Below are 21,982 nucleotides of genomic sequence, written 5' to 3'. Positions count from 1 at the left end.
GAGTGCAGTTTGACAAGCAATACTGCTTTTTAAAATCACTCTTTAACCTTCCTGGAGGTATGATTATTTCAGATTTTTGCAGTAAAATTATTTTGCATAGAAATTTGGCATTTTATATTGTAGGCCTGTAATTCTTAGCAATAACACACTTAAATCTGTCCAACAAGAGTCTAGTAGATATCCCGGGTATGATGAAGTTTGAAACACAAAATCATAAATTATAATATAATAAATAAATATAAATAATTATAAAAAATAATAATATAATAATAATAATAAAAAAATAAATTTCCACGATTCACTATCGCTCAATTCTGCAAGTGTTCTAATTTACTGTCGCTGTTTTCTAGCTGGTCTAAAACCACTTTTGATGTAAAGGGACACTTTTTGGTTGCTATGGACAATCTCCAGTTTCCAGGCAGAAAGAACAGTATATATCATATAAAACTGCATGCGGGGCACTGGAGAAAGCACTAGAGACACTTGGGACCAAAGGGATGTGAAATTATTTCATACAGTACTGTAATCTGTAAGATTACAGTGTACTGTATGTATTATGAATTTTTACTTTTTTGAATTTGCCACCAGGCTCCACCCCCGTGCGTCGCGATGCTTGCAGGGAACGAAGCCTGGCACACAGGACATCGGGGAGGAGGACAGAGCCCGCGGACACAGCGGCGGGACATCGCAGGATCTTGGGGACAAGGTAAGTATATCGCACCAGGATCCTGAGATGTAATCCCGAGTGTGGCTCGGGGTTACCGCTAATGGTGCTGAAATTTAACCCCGAGCCACACTCGGGAAAACCGCCAGGGAGGCTACAGTTCAATAACGTCTCCTCACTGCCTGTCAAACGCCCTTTAGAAAGTGTTCTGAATGCAGATTGCTATTTAGAGAGCACCACACTCCACCATGAGTGTGATAGAGCCCAAAATCTAGCAAAAAAAAAAATCAAACATGGCTTGTATATACAGTAGCATTCTCTATATGGTTGTTCAACGGAACTTCTCTGGACATTTCATTTCCTGCTCAAATGACTGTCTTACTGCTCTTCTCAGTAATTTTATCACTGTGACTATAGCAGGAAGACCTTCCTACTCAACACTCAGAAAGTAGGATGTGGCTTCAGAAAGTAGCATTGTATTTAACAGACCAAACAACCACAAAAGCTAGTAGTAGTAGTTATATTCTACTGTAATTTTGGAGACATTTCACAGTTTATCCAAGCCTCTTTTTTGTTTAGTGTCAGGAACATTCCAGCCTTTATATCCACACAGTGTACAGCTGGACAATAAACATCTTTGACACATTCAATGATGATGGGATTAGGTTGACTATGCTACCCGTGTGGATATAAATACTGGGGTAAGTTCCTAAAATACAGTATGTCCATGTTCTACCCGGTAAGCAGAGGGTATGTCCTTTTTGCCATTTTTGAAAAACTGCCATTACAAGGAATCTGTGGTTATAATTCTGGGAATTCCCGTGATATGCTTTAGAATTTACCTGCTAACACAACTAAATAAAACAGCAGTTTCATATATACTATTTGGTAGATGGTATGATTTCCTCTTTCAAATTGTGGCCAACAGTTGATCAGAGATAAAATATAGAGGTATCAGAAATAGAAACCCTCCCGAAGGCTCTTACTCGTCAGACACGTCAGGTGTGGGACCATATAGTCTCAACTAGTAAAATATCTAACCCACAGGACCCTATGACCCCTCTCTTTGGGACCCCAGCTTTCCCCCCAGCTGTAAGTGGGAGGAGATTCGGACCCTGGAATAGGGAGAATCATAGACGCCTAGCTCGGACCCATCTCTAAGAACGGACACGCCTCCCCAGACAGCTTTGAGACACCCAACTATGTGGCTACAGAGAAGCCAAGTTGTGTCATATATACGTACCTTTTCTTCCTTATCGGATATCCTATCTGACCCATCGAATTTCGATGAACTGCTGTCACAACCCGACCCACCGACACACGTGGTATCCCTACTTTACTCCCTGCTACTTTACATATCTACCCCTGACCTTCCATCATATACGCAGAAATGGGAAGTAGACTTACAACACTCTATCTCACCTGCTGATTGGCAAAAGTACTTCGTCCTGACGCATAAGATTTCCCTAGCAACTAAGACTCAAGAAAAAGGGTTTAAACTGTTGACAAGATGGTACAGATGCCCTGCGACTATACAACGCTTTAACCCTTCTTTGCCAGATACTTGCTGGCGATGCCTGTCCTCTAGAGAGACAATGCTCCACATTTGGTGGGCTTGCCCTTCTATTCGGAAACTATGGCAAAAGGTCTGCAGCAGGCTGATGACGCCCTCAATTAAGCCCACACCAGAAGTAGCCCTCCTATCTATGATCCCAGGACCCCTCAAGTCAATTAAAAAAGATATATTGCGTCACTTTCTAGGACGGTGATTCCCCATCATTGGAGAACAGTGGCTGTACCTACCTTGGGAGAATGGGCTGTTGAAGTGGATCAGATAAAAGATGTGGAACGTCTGTTGGCGCAGGAAACCGGAAAGGAGGAACAGTTCTCCATCAATTGGACCTCATGGTCAATGTTCCGTTACTCCGAAGACTTTACTTTATGGGCTGCTGAGGATCTCCATGACCTCTTTATTGCCAACTCATTTAACCTACTCGCCATTACCGAAACCTGGCTCCACGAATCTGACACTGCATCTTCTGCTGCCCTATCCCATGGTGGTCTTCTCTGGACTCACTCCCCCAGATCCAGCGGATGTAAGGGAGCAGGTGTCGGAATCCTTCTAGCCCCACATAGCACCTTTCAGGTACTTCAGCCACTTCCCTCTCTGTCACTCTCCTCTTTCGAAGCACACTGTATTCGCCTTTTCACTCCAATTTCTCTAAGAATAGCTGTGATCTACAGGCCCCCTGGACCAGTATCAACCTTTCTTGAAGACTTCTCTGCCTGGCTACTCTACTTTCTTTCTTCTGAAATCCCCACTATTATTCTCGGGGACTTCAACATCCCTATTAATACTAACACTCCTTCCACTTCCAAACTTCTCAGCCTAACATCCTCCTTTGACCTGAAGCAGTGGATACATGCTCCAACTCACTCAGAAGGCAATATCCTTGACCTCGTGTTCTCTCACCTTTGCACTCCATGCAACCTCTCTAACTATCCATCCCCTCTCTCTGATTACCACCTTATTAGTTTCACTCTCTCTCTCTCCTTCACCTCCTCTCCCTCCAACCACCTTAAAGTTACCCGCAGAAACCTACGTCATCTCAACCCTTCTCTTCTCTACTCTGCTATCAACAACCTCTACGACAAAATCTCACCCCTATCCTGCACCAACCTAGCCACTTCTGTGTACAACGCTTCACTTCTAGCCTCACTGAACTCACTTGCCCCCCTCACTACACACAGAATCAAGCCCAGACCCCTTCAACCTTGGCAAACAGATGATACTAGAAGTCTGAAAAAACGTAGTCGTGCTCTGGAGCGCCTGTGGCGTAAGACTAAGTCCCAGAGAGATTTCTACCAATATAAATCTGCCCTCCAAAAATACAACTCCAGCCTCCTCTCTGCTAAGCAGACCTATTTTACCACTCTCATTAGCAACTTATCATCCTGTCCCCGTCAACTCTTCTCCACCTTCAACTCTCTACTTCGTCCTCCACCGCCTCCTCCCGCCAACTCACTCACTGCACAGGAGATTGCCAATCACTTCAAACAGAAGATTGATACTATTCGCGCTGAGATCTCTACTGTGCCGACACCCTCCACGCTTTACACTTCATGCCCACAGGCACAATCATTATTTCCCTCTTTCAATCCCACCACTACAGACGAAGTTGCTAAACTACTTGCTAATGTCCACCTTACCACCTGCCCTCTGGATCCTGTTCCCTCACAAATGCTACGTTCACCCTCTGGCCCTATACTACACTCTCTAACCCACATCTTCAATCTCTGGCATCTTCCCTAACTCTCTAAAACATGCACTTGTCAGACCCATACTTAAAAAGCCCTCACTGGACCCATCCAATCTTAACAACCTACGCCCCATCTCCTTGCTCCCCTTCTTATCCAAACTCCTCGAACGTCTGGTCTACAACCGACTGAGCGTCCACCTCATTGATAATGGCCTTCTCGATCCCCTTCAGTCTGGATTTCATCCTCAACACTCCACAGAAACTGCTCTCCGATCTACTAACGGCCAAAACCAATCAACACTATTCTGTACTCCTACTCCTGGACCTCTCTGCTGCCTTTGATACGGTTGACCACCCCCTCCTCCTCAAAAAATTACACGCCTTTGGTCTCCGTGACTGTACACTTCGCTGGTTCTCTTCCTACTTATCCAACCGCACCTTTAGTGTTTCTTATAACTCTACTTCCTCCTCTCCTCTTCCTTTCTCTGTTGGGGTCCCTCAGGGTTCTGTTCTTGGACCGCTACTATTTTCAATCTACACTGCCTCCCTGGGTCAACTGATAGCCTCCTATGGCTTCCAATACCACCTCTACGCTGATGACACCCAAATCTATTTCTCTACCCCTCAGCTCACTCCCTCTGTCTCCTCACGTATCAGTAATTTACTCTCAGATATATCAGTCTGGATGTCTCACCACTTCCTTAAACTCAATCTAGCCAAAACCGAACTTATAATTTTTCCTCCCCCCCTATGCCTCTTCCCCTGATCTCTCTGTCAAAATCGATGGCACAACTATAAGCCCATCCCCACATGCCAAGGTTCTAGGTGTAGTCCTAGACTCTGAACTCTCCTTCAAGCAACACATCCAATCACTGTCCAAATCCTGCCGCCTCAACCTCTGCAACATCTCCAAAATACGCCCCTTTCTAACCAATGACACAACAAAGCTCTTAATTCACTCGCTGGTCATCTCTCGCCTTGACTACTGCAACTCCCTTCTCATTGGCTTACCTCTACATAGTCTATCACCTCTTCAATCCATTATGAATGCCGCTGCCAGACTCATCCACCTTACCAATCGCTCTGTGTCTGCCACTCCTCTCTGTCAATCCCTCTACTGGCTTCCGCTCGGCCAAAGAATTAAATTCAAAATTCTAACAACTACGTACAAAGCCATCCACAATTTCGCCCCCAGCTACATCACTAGCTTAGTCTCTAAATACCAACCTACTCGCTCTCTTCGTTCCTCTCAAGACCTCCTGCTCTCTAGCTCCCTTGTCACCTCCTCCCATGCTCGCCTCCAGGCCTTTTCCAAAGCCTCTCCAATCCTATGGAACTCCTTACCCCAATCTGTCCGCTTATCTCCTACTTTATTAGCTTTCAGAAGATCCCTAAAAACCCTTCTCTTCAGAGAAGCCTATTCTACCCACACCTAACAACTGTACTTTCATTTTTTTCCATCAGCTCATCCCCACAGTTATTACCTTTTGTCTCCACTTGACCCTCCCTTCTAGATTGTAAGCTCTAACGAGCAGGGCCCTCTGATCCCTCCTGTATTGATTTGTATTGTAAGTGTACTGTCTGCCCCATGTTGTAAAGCGCTGCGCAAACTGTTGGCGCTATATAAATCCTGTATAATAATAATAATAATAATAATCTACCGATTAGCCATGCTGGAGTGATCTTTAACCTCTTTTACCTCCCTTACCCCTTCCTTGATGTAACCCTTCTTCTCTTTCCCTACTTGCTCTCCTTCCCGCATTGAACCTAACACCCAAGCATACGAACTGAGGCCATATGCCCAGTACAGAACCGTGAACTAGATATTTACCCTAAGATAATGAGGGATCCCTACAGCATATCATCCCGATTAGGATGGATCACATTACATCATAGATATGCGTTTAATCGGTATAGAATTGTAGGTTGGAACCCACTCACAAGTTGTTATTCACTCTTCTTTGTGGCATGTTATTATACCACGATGCACCACTATTACACCAGAATACTAAAGATAGGATGCTTCAGATTATGCATAATCCGTAAAAGTTTACCTCACTGCTGTAGGTAACTTACATGTGTATTATATTTTGTAACTTCACCTTTCAATAAAATAAGATTGAAAAGAAAGAAAAGAAATAGAAACCAAAAATGTTCTAGATGTAATTCTCTTGTACAGGTTTCAAAACAAAACACCAACATATCTACATACTTTGGCAGCAATAACAATTCCAGGAGCCATTTACAGATAGTAGATTCTTTGCTATTGCGGTAATGTACAAATTAGGGTTTTGACTGTGTTTGGCATCTACAGCGACCTTTTATTGTGATGCATTGTTAGCAATAAAGAGCATCATAACCACAAAGCAAACAGCTTAATTTTGTGGGATATCTATATAAGAGAACATCTCAGTTAGTAACAATTTATTATACATATCTGCCTCACCTGAATTATCCTTGGAGTCTGAATCTGAGTCAGAAGTCTCAGAGGATTCCGATGTCTTTTCAGGCAAATGTGGCAGCTGAGCAATATCCATCGGAATGTCCTTGTATTCTAGTAAACTAAACCAAATAAAAAAGATTTATTGACATGAAATCCTCAAACCACCATTAAACCTGCTGCTTTATAACCATATAAGTAACTGGTCACACAATTATATAAAAAAAAGCTAAAGAGATATAACAAAGATAATCAAGGCCACCAACTGACAATGTAAGTTTGGTTAAAGTTTTTTTTTACACAAAAGCATAACACAGGCACTTTGACAAGCTCAGGTCATACTATCCATTGAATAAAAGAATAAAACCTCTCATATTGCACAAACAACACTTCTGATGAGAGCCCTGAGGAAGGGGGATGGCCATGAAATGCATCAGTGTTGGTGTGGAATCGTATAGGAGCAAGCTGAGCAGATGTGCTGTCTTGTAGTGTTTGTTGCCTTAGCTGAAAGCTGGCCCTTCTTCTCTTGTGCCAGCTACAGGAGAGACTTGCTTTGGGATTGGTTCTGCTTTATTCTTTTTTGCAGGTACTGACAGGTACTTTTAGAGATTGTGAGATATATTATAAGGATCAGTTGTATTATTCTGAACAACTTGGATTCCCTCAGTGCCAATAAATATAGGGGTTTATTTACTAAAGGCAAATCCACTTTGCACTACAAGTGCACTGCAAGTGCACTTTGAAGTGCACTTGGAAGTGTATTCGCTGTATATCTGAGGGGGACATGCAAGGAAAAAAACATTTTTGATTGTACTTGACTGGATGATAAAATCAGAAGAGCTTCCCCTTAGATCTAAAGCGGCTGCACTTCCAAGTGCACTTGCAGTGCACTTGCAGTGCAAAGTGGATTTGCCTTTAGTAAATCAACTCCATAGTGTCATTGAACAGCATAATCTAGGTGTCAGATGGGTATGTGTGGGTTTCACAATATTCATGTTGTGCCCACTGATGACAACTCATGCTCAACTAAAGCAAAGCACCGAAATTTCAGACTTGAGCACATTCCATAAACTGGTTGGGGCAGGTGGCATTCTGGCAGAATTAAAAGATCAGAACAAGCTGCTTTCAGGTACAATCAAATAACACACACTAAGACTGGGCCTGGCAACAAACAAACAATAAGCCCTAGTTCACACTGAGGACGGGTTTGAAATAGTGCGAGTTCAGTTGAACTTGCATGATTTCAAACCCGCATTTCAGGGAGATTTGAAAGACATCTGTGTGGGTTCATGCACAGATGTCTATTGAAATCACCCCTGAAGTCGACAAAAGTAGTGCAGGAACTGCTTTTGGAAATCGGTGAAGTGTAGCAAAGTTGGCGTTGCACCGATTCAGACGGTGCCGTTGCTGGCAATAGGCTCTGGCTTGGCATGTGATTTGACATGTCAAATTGGCCCGATGTGGACGGGGGCGAGTGCCTAGACAGGCGGTAACCAAGGTATCAATCAGGATTCACAGAATAACTGCTAAACTTTGTTAGGACCAGATGGAATTGTTTAGTCAACAGCAATCCTGGCCCAAAGGGAAGGTCATGTGTGACATTTGAGCTGGCTACATAAGCATATAACTGGATGCCACCTAACAGTGGCTGGGTTATTGGAGCTTCATATTGTTTTATACTAAGTAGGACCCCAAACACACTATACAACTTTTGTTGTCTGATTTCCTTTAGATTTACCAAAACCATATAGTGCAAGGGCCTGCCTGATTGCATACAAATTGAAACTCCTGTTTGATCTCATAGTATATGGTTTTGGTAAATCTGAAGGAAAAAATCTACAGAAAATTGTATAGTGTGTATCCAGCTTTAGGCTGACAAAAACTAAAGTTTTCCTTCATTCAAACTTTTACCTTTCTATTCCAAGCTACAGAGAGGACACAAACTGCTAGAAATGTGCATAGCAATGTATGAAAACAGATAACACATATAAATTTTACAATATTCAGGATTGTGACTCATACAGTGTATTTTATCTACTGACAGCACGTGAAGTTCGTCTAGTCTAGAAGACCTTGCTGTGATCTGCTTCCCCTGAGCAGGCATGACAGAATTTCATTCTATAATAATTTGGGAAAGCAGGATGACTGTCATAGTGCACAATTTAGATATTGCTTGAAAAATCTACCACCACAATGTTACATCCGCCATGATACTTCATAAGGATTCACACACATGAGGGCTTGGCTTTGCCGGTTGCAAGCAAATAATGTCACTCCAAGTCATTACTGAATAGAAATTTTACTTCAGCATGTTGTAAATACATGAAAATAAACGGTGGCAACATTTTCTAGCACCTGCAAAGATCTGACTATGTCCTGAATATGCAAAAGCCAGAAAGTTAGTTTCTGGTCCATGAGTCGTCTCTCAGTGGAGGAAAGATGGGAGTGTACATTTTGGTACATGCCACACCACTGTTACAGTTCACTTTCTTTTTCCAATAGTGTTAAAGAGTGTAGAGTCATAGACCATATGCTTTCTACATACATAGCTCCATGTAGCGTCTGGCTTCTTTCAGGAAGGCAAGACTCATATTTTGTTATGACTAGAATGATTAATGTTCTTTTTCTGCATCTCAGTGACTGATGTGACAATGTCTATCCAAGAAGCAATACATATTTTAACACAATTGTTTCAAGGAAGCAGTTTGTTAAGTTGATAGACCAAACATGTGAATAGCTCTATTAGTAACCTTAACATATTTTATCAATGATTATCAAAACAATATAACACAAATGACAGGGATACACATATGGCATCATATTGTTGTCCCTTACAATATGTTAAGAAGGCTTTAATTCTTTGTGAGGTCTTCCTGACACTGGAGTATATGACATACATGCACTGCTGAATATGCTGTGTGCGTGGACTATGGACGTACTGGAATCATCTCCAGAAATTTTAAGGCTCAATTCCAGCTAATCAATTGAGCAGTATGAGATGAACCCTCTGTTGACAAATGTCTCTCTTTCCATATTTTGAAATCAATGTATTGCAAATAAGTCAAAGGCCAACATGGTGCTACAATCCCACAAATCATCCCCACATATACTAAGGTCTGGTTCACACCTAATGCATTTTTTAGTGCGTTTTCAGTTTTGCAGAAATACACTACAGTCCATTTGACGTGGTTTCCTATGGATATGATTCACATCTGTGCATTTTATGGAAAAGACCAGGAACTTTTTTATGGTTTTTGGTTCCATAGACTTCAATGGATCAAAAATGTGTACTGAAAAACGCAAAATGCACCTGGAATATGCAAACTACAACCTGCATAGATGTGAATCAGGCATAAATGAGCACAGCAAATTCACTTTAAAATGTGAATTATATGTCGCAAGTGAAGTTTCACTAAGCTTAGTGCAGGAGGTGAAGCTATGCTGACTTCAGTCATCCTATCGTGCAAGAATAAAATGCAAGAATAAAATTTTTTGTCTTTCATTTTCATTGCACGCGATTGGATAGTCTAGGCAAAGTGTACAGTATTTTAACTTAATTCAAAGCTAAGTAAACCTTCCCTTGCAAAGTGAACATGCTCTACTTCTTTAGTGCACCAACCCTCGTGTTTCCACAGTAATAATTTGACACAGCATGTATCACAATAATCTCTATACAACTGTTACATGACATGATGAAAATGGAGAAGAGAGGAAAATGTTTGAAACGACTGTGTAAAATCAGCTTTAAAGTCACAACTTTAAAATAAACTGGCTCCAAGTTTTCTTCATTTTTACACTGGTTCTAATTTATCAGCTCCTGCCTCTTTCTACCTTCTCTGATGAAAACAAGGGTGCTGTCATGTCAGTGATGCTATACATAGAGGTTGAATGCCAGTTATAGAGTCTGGCGGAGCTTGTACCCAAGGTATGAGGTTACCTGAGGATATAGTTGACCCAGATGATGTTCCTCTCATTGGCATTCTTGGCATTGATTGCGATGGTGGCACAGGACTGGACCCAAATGTAGCCACCATTCTTCTGCATCCACCGATAATACTTGGTCACACACTGGCCCTTGTTCAACACTGAAAGGAAAGAAAAGTCCTGAGATCTGTTCTAAGTACCAGTTATTATTCTAATCAAGTGCTATTTGCTGTTATATATTATGTTTTTTATTCAACAACCAAGGTCTCACACCTGAAAGTGTCTGAAGAAAGAACTGTCTGTCCTGCCCACAGTAATCAGTCACATTTTTCTTCTTTTCATGTTTCCAGTGTTGGTTGGAAAATGTCAAACATGGACATGTGCCACATTTATATGAGTACACTTAAATGATTATGTCCTAACATATGGACTCACATTAAATGACCAGCTGAACTTTCAATGTAATCACTTAAATACATGACTAAGGTATTTCAGATACTTCGGCTGCTTTTACCTTTTACACCAACCTAATACCTGTGATCCCCATAAACAACAGACCACAACAATTTTCATTTATGCATTTTAAAGGCCCTAGTGGCCATTTTATTAAACAAATAAAATACAACTTTATTATCACAATACATCTTATCCTTCATTTAAATATCTGAAATTACTAACCCAAGCTTAGTACATCAACTAACCTCATTAAAGTCTAGGATCTTGCAAGGCAACGTGTATTCGACCGACTGGCTGTATCTATCATCAAGATAGATTTCAAGGCCCTCAGCCGCAACTACACAAGCTCAAGGACTATTACTATTAAGATACCCGCGATACAGCCAAATGACTCATTAAAACTTTCCATTAATTTACCAGGGTAAGTACACCCATACCTGAGATGGGCCCCACCCTTCCTTCTCCAAACTTTTACCTGTCACTGCCTTCCAAGACCCTGAGACCCCTGCCAACTGCTACGACATATGCCCTTTAAGCAAACCATCCCCCAAAACACAATAACCCCACAAAACAATCCCCATATTCCACTCACTCTATGAGCAATGAGGCCGAACGTGAATGCAACAACCTAATGAAAAGCAAACTAAAACAAGCCAAATTATTACTGGAGGGAGGGTGGGAAAATCTCATTCCATGGTGTCCTAGCTCCGACTGACCCTAGGATACTAGTACCACCTATTTACTCCACCAAAACTCCACCCTGCCCTACCCTTGCCTTCTCCAATCAACTGGGACCCTTAGTTTTAAACAAAATTAAATATTTAAATCCTTACTATATACTCCATCCTATCCTGCCACCCAGTCATGTCCGGTCTTTTGCCTATGCTGCTCATTGACTCCATGCCTTATTCTTTCCAGTTGCCTAAAAAGGGTGCACAGACGTTAGTTTTCTTCATAAAGCAGCCAAAACTGCATAAAGCTGTAAAAAAAGACTGTCCCCTGCTAGCATAAAAATACCCTCTGTGTGGAAGCAGTGGTCTCTCTGCAAGGTCTATAGCTCTGCAATCAGCAAAACGTATGTTCCCTGCCAATTGAAGAGCTATAGCTCTGACTGCAGCACACTGACAAGGGACAGGCTTTTTTTTCAGATGTTGTTGGCTAAAGAAAACCAACTGTAGACCTTTGTAAACCTTGATGCATCTGGAATGTACTGTATTTTGATTATTTAAACCAGGGGTAGGCAACCTCAGCCCTTCAGCTGTCGTGAAACTACAAATCCCATCATGCCTCTGCCTCTAAGAGTCATGCCTGTGATTGCTAGGGTCTTGCAATGTCTCATGGGACTTGTATTTTCACCACAGCTGGAGGGCTGAGGTTATCTACCCCTGATTTAAACTATGTATGCATGTATAATTATGTTAAGTAGGTATGCATCTGACAGACAAATCTTAGACTGTAAGCTCCTTGCGTGCAGGAGCTGAAGTGAATGTACAGTATGTAAAGTGCTGTGTAAATTGTCTGGAGGGCACCTAATTTTAACTATTTGATTTAAAAAAAAAACTTGTCAGGCAGGACTATATAAATGCCTTTAACAAATAAATAAATAACTTTAGGAGGTAGGAAGAAGCACAGCCAAACTTGATCTTTACAAGAGAAATAGAAACAGGAATGGTCATTGGCCACAATGCAGTACATCTACTGCAAGGTATACTCTGATCCATCATATTGCTCAAAAACAGCATCACAGATTGGGGTGGGGGTTACAGGCAGTACCCCCATTCCAGGACTCTCCTGGTTGGTAGGGAGGCCTGGGCTGCTGGAATGCAGGAGAGTGAGTGATGTCACACCGGAGTTTCACCTGCACTGGAACCTGGTTGTGCATAGGATTATCGCTAGGGGTAAACGAAGAAGTATTCTCTGTCACTAGAGAAGATCATAGTGCCACCTGTATGGATCATGGCTGCAGTGTTCAATCAGAGAAGTCTTTCTGGGGGGTCCTTCTTGGCAATTACTACTAGCAATCTCCCCGCCATCCACAAGTAATGAGTTAAAAAAAAATATTGCTTGTGGGGCTTGAACATGGGGCCGCTGAAGAGTGTTGTTTGGGTTTGGACTGGGGTGGGGGGCCTGTCATGTAGGTTGTACGGAAACCCCATGATTTTAATGTCAGCCCTGCTCATAAAAAAATAAATGCATGCATAAAAAAGCCTAATGGTGCCCATATTTGTTTTCCATTTAATCAGGTAATGATCAATACTGACCAATTTTTGTAAAACCAGTTTAAGTGGGAATCAAACAGGCTTCTTTTCCACTTTCATTTTATTGCAATGTTTTAAAAAGAAAGCCTGAATGCACTGAAGATTATTGTATTCAAGTATTTAGCATACACAATAATGGAATGACCTAAAGAACCTATTGAGCAAATTAATTATTTAATCTAAAAATAAAAGATCAAACAAAATTATGTGTGCATTTATCCAAGGCGTTGTAAAAAAACGTTACTAAAGCTATTTTTTAATTTAAAGTAACAACCATGTTATTCATACCTGCTCTGTGCAACTGTTTTAAACAGAGTGGCCCCGAACTTCTTCTTCTGAGGTCCCCAACTGGTGCTGTTATGGAGACAAACACTGCAGGCTTGCTCCCGAGGTGTGCTGTGTGTGTCTATAGACACACATAGCGTGGCTCGGCCCTACCTCACTGGATTTGATTGACAGCAGCAGAACGAATTGGCTCCTGCCTCCATGTCTAGTAAGGAGAGAGAGAGGAGAGAGTCGTTGCTCTCAGGCACAGTGCTGGATTGAGATCAGGCTCAGGTAAGTATTTCGTGGGGGGGGCTGGGTGGGGGGAGCAACATTTAAAAGGTTTTTTACCCTAATGCAGAGATTGCATTAAAGTAAAAACCCCTTTGCCTTTAGAACCACTTTAAGAGCAGAAGTACCAGAGACAGGAGTGCATCTGATTTGAAATATGAGGTACATTCATACATTTAGAGCCATTGAGAGAAAGACCAGAGTTCAATACTGAATACTACTGCGGCCAGGATAACACTCCAAGTCTCTCTCTCTTGCCTGCCTGTTAGAGGTTATTTGAAGGTATTTGTGCAGCTTTGATCCCTGGGCTCATTTTGGGGATTCCAGTAGGTCAGAAAATACAGCACTTTCTTTTCATCTTGTCAGAGAGAATTTGCAGCTCTCAGAAGAACAAAATCCCAGTCGGAAAGGTGGGGTGAGGGGGACCAGAGACCACAGAAGTTAATATGTGAAGACAGCAGAGGGAAAGATTTGTGTAAATGAGGGGAAAAAGAAGAAAGTTTGAGAAATAAATGCGGTGATGATAATAAAAGTGACTGAAAAGAGAATGGATGTAGAGTTAAAAGAGAAAAGGATATTTGGGGTAATTTACAAAGCTCATAAATAGCAATGGGCAAGTAATGTAAAATCCGCTCCACTGGTGCTACAGCCGAGTGGGCCCCATTATTTGCTCCACCAAGCAAATTTTCAATTTAGCTGGCAGTTTTAGAAAGCTGATGAGACGTGGTCCAAAAAGCTACAGTGACACCCCCTGTGTGACATTATCACCTTAATGAAAATATAGTGCTTTCACATCAGTCCACTCATATTAAAGGCAGTGGGAATTTACTTTGGCCTTAAAAATGTAAACCCTCATTGGATTCTACTTGTGAACTAGAGGTCACTAGGGATTGGAGTTTCTTGTATTGGTGTCTGTTTTAATCCATGCCTGTTCCAAAAGGGAACCTAATTCACCTAACATCCAGGCTGGTATAGCACAGGTTTTGAATATGTCCTGTCTGTGCCCTCATCCTCCTGGACATGCATATCACAGTCCTATTATTTCCTATAAATCAGGGGTCTGAAATTGGCGGCCCTCCAGCTGTTGCGAAACTACAAGTCCCATCATGCCTCTGCCTGCGGAAGTCATGCTTGTAACTGTCAGCCTTACAATGCCTCATGGGACGTGTAGTTTCGCAATAGCTGGAGGGCCGCCAGTTTGAGACCCCTGCTATAGATGATCCAAACTCATGGTGGCCTCCAGCTGGTATACAGCTACAGCTTACCCATAGGAATGACTGAGGCTGTGGCAAGCGTGAGCAGTAGGAAAGAACCCAGCTGGGAAATTTTCCTTGCAAAGGCTGTGCTTTCTTGAGCATAGCTGCAAAGTGAAGATTGCAGGAGCAGGAAGAAAGGTAGGCATTTTACTAGGTGGGCTGGGGGTTTACTAAAAATGCAGCTGTCCTTTAAATATCTGCGTTTCACAATATTTAGAGTTGTTGTTAAGGTAGAAGTTGTTTTTTTTTTTTACCATAATGCATTCTCTGCATTAAGGTAAAAAAATCTTCTGTGTGCAGCCCCCCCCAAATACTTACCTAAGCCTGATATCGATCCAGCGTGGCTTACTGTCTCAGAGGCAACAGTGGAAGCCACTGGCTCCTGCTGCTGTCAATCACAGCCTGTGAGAAGGGAGCAAAAGGGGCGGAGCCAAGCTCTGTGTTTCAATGGATAGAGTGTGGCTCAGAAATTAGCTTGCACAAGTGCCCCCATAGCAAGTGGCTTGCACTTAGAAAAGGGGGGTGGGTGGGTTGGAGAAGCTGCTGAGGACCACAGGAAAGGAGGATTGGGGCTGCTCTGTGCAAAACCATTGCACAGAGCAGATAAGTATAGCATTTTTGTTTTTTCCTCCCCTATCCTCTTCCATAGACTTCCTCTCAGCTGATTAGCGGGGAAATATCAGCCCCCTGACAAAATCATCTTTATCTCATATATCTGCTAGGGCTTGATACTTGGTACATATTACTCTATTATGGCTTCTAAATACTACTAAATACTATGTTTATCACACCTCTGACCCCTACTGCCAAACTAGCAGGAGGAAGGCTTGAAAACTAATCTTACAAAGTATTATTTTACTGAAAGCGTAGTTTACTTATTTATTACAGGTACTTATATAGCGCCATCAATTTACGTACCACTTTACATATGCATTATACATTCATATCAGTCCCCGCCTTTAAGGAGCTTACAATCTAAGGCACAGGTGTCAAACTGGAAGCCCTCCAGCTGTTGCGCAACTACAAGTCCCATGAGGCATTGCAAGGCTGACAGTTACAAGCATGACTCCTTTAGGCAGAGGCGTGATGGGACTTGTAGTTCCACAACAGCTAGAGAGCCACCATTTGACACCCCTAATCTAAGGTCCCTAACTCACATTAATAAATACACATACTAGAACCAATTTACCTAGCAGCATGTCTTCGGAGTGAGGAAAGAAACCCACACAGGCACAGGGAGAACATGCAAACTCCAGGCAGGTAGTGGCAGGGTTGGGATTTGAACTGATGACCCCAGTGCTGCTAGGGAGAAACACTACCCACCTAGCCATTGTGTAGCCGATGCTTGGAATAGACAATCAGCAGAGGTAAAGAGTCAGTCAACAGTAAGGCCCCTTTCACACTGGGGCGTCAGCACCGTCGGCGGTAAAGTGGTCCTATTTTTAGCAGCTCTTTACAGACCTTTTTTTCGGGGGGGTTTCGGCAGCTAGTGGGGCAGTTTTAACCCCCGCTAGGGGCCAAAAAGGGGTTAAAACGACCCGCATAGCGCCGCTGCAGTGGTGCTTTGCCGGCAGATCGTCAGCAGTGCCCATTCAGTTCAATGGGCAGGAGCGGTTTAGGAGAGGTGTATACACCGCTCCAAAGATGCTGCTAGCAGGACTTTTCTTAGCGTCCTGCCAGCGCACCGCTCCAGTGTGAAAGCCCTCGGGCACTTTACAGGCGGGCTTTCACACTGGAGAGACAGGAGAGGCACTTTACAGACGCTATTTTTAGCGCTATAGCGCCTGTAAAGCGCCTCAGTGTGAAAGGGGTCTAAGTGGATTCAAACAAGCTTGGGGCACACACACAGACCTTTACTCAAAAATAAAAAATAAAAATAAGAAAAAATAAATAAATAAATTTAAAAATGGGGCAGACGCGATAGAAAACTTTGGTCTTTTTACTGCCATCACTCTTCTATGTTATAAGCTGCCATTAATGTCTAATCCTTTTAAAATTGGAGCTTCCTGAGTGCCACCTGATCCATCAACTTTAATACTCCCTAAGTCACCGACCCACAACAAATGCTCAAATTAGGCATTCAGACGTTATCCTGACTTTTCTTGCTGCATACTTGATCCAGGCCAAATACTCAGAAACAAAGTATGTATTTTTCAAGATATTGCTGAAATGATGACAGTGTTCTTCAAGTCCCTAACAAGGTTTTTTTTTTAACAGTCTGTAAGACTTATTTGCAAATAGATATTGGTAAAGCTGGAGGACTGGGGGATTTGTTGACAAAGATCTGATAGATCATTTTCCGTTTCTATATGAAAGAAAGGATATTTAACATATCTCCGTAGCACTATATCTTTCGGCTTGTGGATTTAGCAAAAAACAAATAATTCCAGAGCAGGTAACTCTGTGCTTTATCACAGGGCTATGTACACATAGGATTCTTACAAATGGGGAGCAAATGGTTAAATCGGTAGCCTTACGTGTAGCGATATGGGTTACAGGCTGCATAAATGTTAATGAGCATAATGCTTCATTGCCTGCATAGTAGTCAGAACCGTCATACAGTGTAGCATGTTCACAGAAAAATAATTAACCATGAAATTACATTGGTGTCTCAAAATCTTTCCATAAGAGACAGCGAGCAGAGGGCAGTTCCATCACGTCACCATGAGGGGGCAGTATGTCCTCAGCAGCCCCTTGTCCCCTTACTGTGTCCTTGTCTCTGTCTGTCTGGAATGGAAAGCCCTAACTGCTGTAATAAATTTGGCTAAATTAGTGGTTAAATGGTTATCTCAAGTAATATGTATTTGCATTAATCATCTTGCTGCAAAGCAGAGCTGAGGAGGGCTTCGGAGAAAGCACTAAATTCATATTGTCCATTTAATTGTGGCTAATAAGTGCTACACAATACAGAGTGTGCTAGGGGGGGCTGCAGTGAAGAGGGTTGTGGAAAGGGGGGGGCACAGGAGAAAACAGAATGAGGAGACCTGAGAGGTATATAGAAAAACAATGTAAGCATTATGTGATGTGTTTACAATATACAGGTACTCTCAACATAAGACCATGAGAAGATCCCCCCAGATGTGTTGGACTGTACTGGAGTTAGAGTAGAAGACCATATGCTTCATGTATGAAAACAGAATTTGATATTATCTGTCTTGTAAATAAAATTGTCACAAAAAGCAGTCAATATAGGTCATAAGAATAGAATCATACAGTACAGTATAAATATTAAATATTAAATAATTTAAAAAAAACATTGTATTTAATAAAGTGCATCAATCACCTATACATCAGTTGTGTCACCCAATGTGGGTGGAACAATTATTCCCTCTGACAATTCAAGGAGACCTACTGTAATCCCATGCCTGCCTCACAAAGCACAATACTAAATATTCTGTTGGGTTCAAAACAGAAAGTGTGTTTCTCTTTACCTAGGGACATATCAACTACTGTCCCCCATGAATCCCAACGCTGAACTCCAAGCAGCTATAAAGATCACATATGAAAAATAGGAAATTGGGAGGAAGGCCTCAATAAGAGACCTATATGGTGTACCAAATGAGGGTCTCTCATTGAGGCCTTCCTTCCAATTTCCTATTTTTCATATCTATTTTGGTGAGAATTTATCTCACTCCATGCTGATCTGAGAAACGACATAATGGAAACCTACCTACCTAATACATTGTGTATCACTAGGTGCATACTATACAATTTGACTATTGATACCTAGTTCCAATTACGGTACATAAGAACTAACGACTATCTTGGAAAATGAGGAGGACCGTTCTGTGGCATTATATGGGTAACAATGACCATTTGTAGGAGGACCATTCAATGTGTTTCTATTTTGATGTTTTTGACTATTGACCATGTGTTCTTGCTGAAACTTTTCCTGAAGAAACGGGTTATCTCCTGCGTGAGGCTCCCCTATGTGAGGTTCTTGGTGGCTCACGTAGGGGAGCCACCAAGAACCAATATTCAAGGAGTACTAGATGGTTTTAGTTATCTTTTATGTGCAGGTTTTGTGTGCTTTGTATGTTTTTTGATATGTATACATGTGCAATTTTAATCATATAATAAATTTTTTTTATACTTTTTACAAAAATTGGTTACCGTTATAGTCCTTATATTTAGTTTGTTAGGGTCCATTATTTTGTCTATAAAGGTCACATACTCATTTGGCTCTTTATTAATATATCTGTAAATGTATTTTTTTAATGCAAGCAGTGTAAATAACTGAATTTTACTTGTATTAGCCACTTGCAGTCTCTTTACAGCAGAGTTCAGACTAAAAGTAAAGGAAGCAGCACAAGCAGTCAATCCGTCCATGTGTTAGCAAGCAGCATTTTGAGAGGAGGAGAAAGGTGATTGACAGAGAGATGAACTCACCTGCATTCTTTCTACTCCTTTCACTGTCCAGTCACAGGTCGGGGTGTGGAGGAGACAGCTCAGTCTTAGTAAACTGCAGCAGAGGAAAAATAGGCCTCCTCTCCTTCTAGACTGGACTGCACTGTTTGCTAGAGCTATGTAAATCTCAGAACTAGATGGTCAGAACTACATATTATTATATACATGTATTTCATCTATGTATTTAGCTGTTTACCTAAAGTTCTGCTTTAAATGTCTTGTTAGGGTAATGGGTAAATTCAGCAACATTCAGGTTTTTCCTAAATGAGCATGCAATGCCATGACTTGTATATATGCTATTGGGGTTTGGATGAGTAGATCTTGCTATGCTTGTCACAAAGCGAGCCTCCATTCCCTGGAATCTATCTGATCTTCTCTGCCTTATGCATACTCCCGATGGACCTTTTCAGAATGTCACCTCCTGCAACTTTCCTCCACCCACATTATTTACCCCTCCCCCGGTCAATGTCTCTTGCTGAGATTTTCCTTTGAAATGTGTCATGGTGCTATTGTTATCTCTATGGGGTGATCCTGTGGTGCAGCACCGACCCCAATCCATCACAGGCGTAGTTAGGGTACTAAAATACTTAGACACTATTAGTAGGCTCACTTACATATGCATGACTGAATCTCTTGTAGATCCCATGGGGCTGATTTACTAAAGGAGTAGAGGCTGTTCACCTAACAAACGGTTCACTCTGGGGAGTGTATGGTCACTTTGCCTAGTAAATGACTAAGGTGAAGCTATATGCACTTTATTACCCAATAGTTTTGCTAGCAAAAATCTAAGTATTTTTTTTTAATTTCATACAAGGAAGGCCCAGTTTGATAGAATGGAAGGTTGTCTGTTCCCCCGTTTTTAAACCATATTTTCGTTTTCAGCTTTCTGTGTTTAATGACAAAATACAAAATACAATTGGGATAGTCTTGTCACTAATTTTCTGTCCCTAGAAATGACCATCATTCTGAACAATAGTAAACATGAAAATAGAATTCTTATGCTACATCCAGTTCTTACTACCTACTATGATTACGTTGTCGAGTTTTTACATCCTGTTCACAAATGTACGGCCGACCACAGAGCAATTTGAAAAAGAGTTGTGTGTGATTTCAGTCCAGTTCAGGTGCGATTTCTAATCTCATACACTACAATGCGCATTGGAATCGCACCAGAACAGCTGAAGGAAATCGCACTGGATCGGGCTCTGAAATCACACTGCAAACCGGCCCACACATATGTGAACCAAGTCTGAAGGTATCGGCTTTAGTATCAGATCATTTGCACAAGTACAAATACTCATGCAAATACCTGGTATCGGTACAACACTATTTTCAACCATGATGAAAACATTAGAAGGAGCAGGGTGGAAAACTTGTTTCAAAAAAACTAAATTCTAGCTGTGAATGTGGTTTTCTTTCAGAAAAAAAATCCTATGATACACTGTACATATTGTAATGAAACCTGTTTCATCCCATCTGGGATTGCAGTGAAATAGATGATCTGGACGAAATTTTGAAAGCTTTCGAACTAATTGATGGCAAAAAAAAAATGTTTTAAGAATTTTCTAAAGAGAAATTTTTATAATTGTTCCTACGAAATTCTACTAGGCCACCTTAAGTCCTTGTTCGCTCCAGTGCAGCTTTGAACTACTTACGCGCGATTTCAAAGCTGCAGATAAGTGCGATTTGCACCTTCGATTTCATTGCGGCTTGCGACTTGATTTAACAGAAGTTTATGCAAGTCGAAATTACATCGGAAAAAAGTAGTGTAGGAACCATTTTTTTAAAGTCCCCAATTTCAATGGTTTCATTGCCGGCAATGGGGTGCGACTTGTCATGCAACTTGGAACTGTCAAATCGCACTAGTGTGAATGAGGGCAGAAGGGTAGAATTTCCAGCGGGGAAACCTGATATTGTGACTACTTTCTAAAACATAAGAAGGAATTTCCCCTCTCTTTGGAGAGATTTCATCTTACCTTTTGCTGTGCTAATAGAATAGGTTGTAAACGGCATAAAAACAAAAAAGGAAGTCTTACCTATTCCATTAAAAAAAAAAAAAAACATTAAAAGTTTTGGTTTTGCATACAGCGTATTTTTACTTTTTTTAACCAAATTGGGATAACACTTTCCTAATATTTGTTACTTGTTCCCATGCATATAGCATAAAGTGGCTCTAAAGGCAGAAGGTTTTGTATCCTAATGCATTCTATGCATTAAAATAAAAACCCTCTGTGTGCAGCAGCCCCCCTCATACTTACCTAAGCTCATCTCGATTCAGCAATGTTGCATGAGAGCCTTGGCTGCCCAGAGCTCTCCCTCCTCATTGGCTGAATGAGGAGAGAGAGGGGGTGGACCGAGCCACAGTTCCGTGGATTAATAGACACACAGAGCAGCGGCTTGGCTCAGGTGCCCCCATAACAAGCTGCTTGCTGTGGGGGCACTCAGCAGGAGGGAGGGGCCCGAGGCGAGGAGGATCTGGGCTGTCCTGTGCAACACCACTGCACTGAGGAGGTAAGTATGACATGTTTGTTATTTTTAACGAAAACCCCCCCCCCAAAACTTTAATATCACTTTAACTTTTATTTAAAAATAGCTTTTTACATTTTGACTCACTTAAAAATTCTACCTTTTCCCTTCTATGTAATGTTAAGGAGGGGGTTGGGGGGGTTATGTTTACCATAATTAAATTGAGACTAAACACTGATTAAAAAAAATCTATTTAGTATGTTTTCATAACTCAGAAAAGTACCCTTTATTGTGCT

At 41.6% G+C, this 21,982-nt stretch overlaps 1 protein-coding gene across 10 annotated transcripts in view; it reads right to left on the bottom strand.

The window, feature by feature from the left end:
• The window catches only part of NPAS3 (neuronal PAS domain protein 3), a 678,331-nt gene that overhangs the window by 9,757 nt on the left and 646,592 nt on the right, over nt 1–21,982 (bottom strand). For all 10 annotated transcript variants that reach the window (XM_073610105.1, XM_073610104.1, XM_073610107.1 and 7 more), the window contains 2 exons: nt 10,302–10,449; nt 6,371–6,486 (listed from right to left, as the gene is read on the bottom strand). In XM_073610105.1, coding sequence (XP_073466206.1) covers nt 6,371–6,486; nt 10,302–10,449 — 264 coding nt within the window. The remainder of the gene's footprint in view (nt 1–6,370; nt 6,487–10,301; nt 10,450–21,982) is intronic.

Source organism: Aquarana catesbeiana, linkage group LG13 (assembly GCF_042186555.1).
Source record: "Aquarana catesbeiana isolate 2022-GZ linkage group LG13, ASM4218655v1, whole genome shotgun sequence".
Classification (NCBI taxonomy): Eukaryota; Metazoa; Chordata; class Amphibia; order Anura; family Ranidae; genus Aquarana; species Aquarana catesbeiana.
The sequence above is the reverse complement of the archived record's forward strand: the minus strand, read 5'-3'. Positions and strand labels throughout refer to the sequence as shown.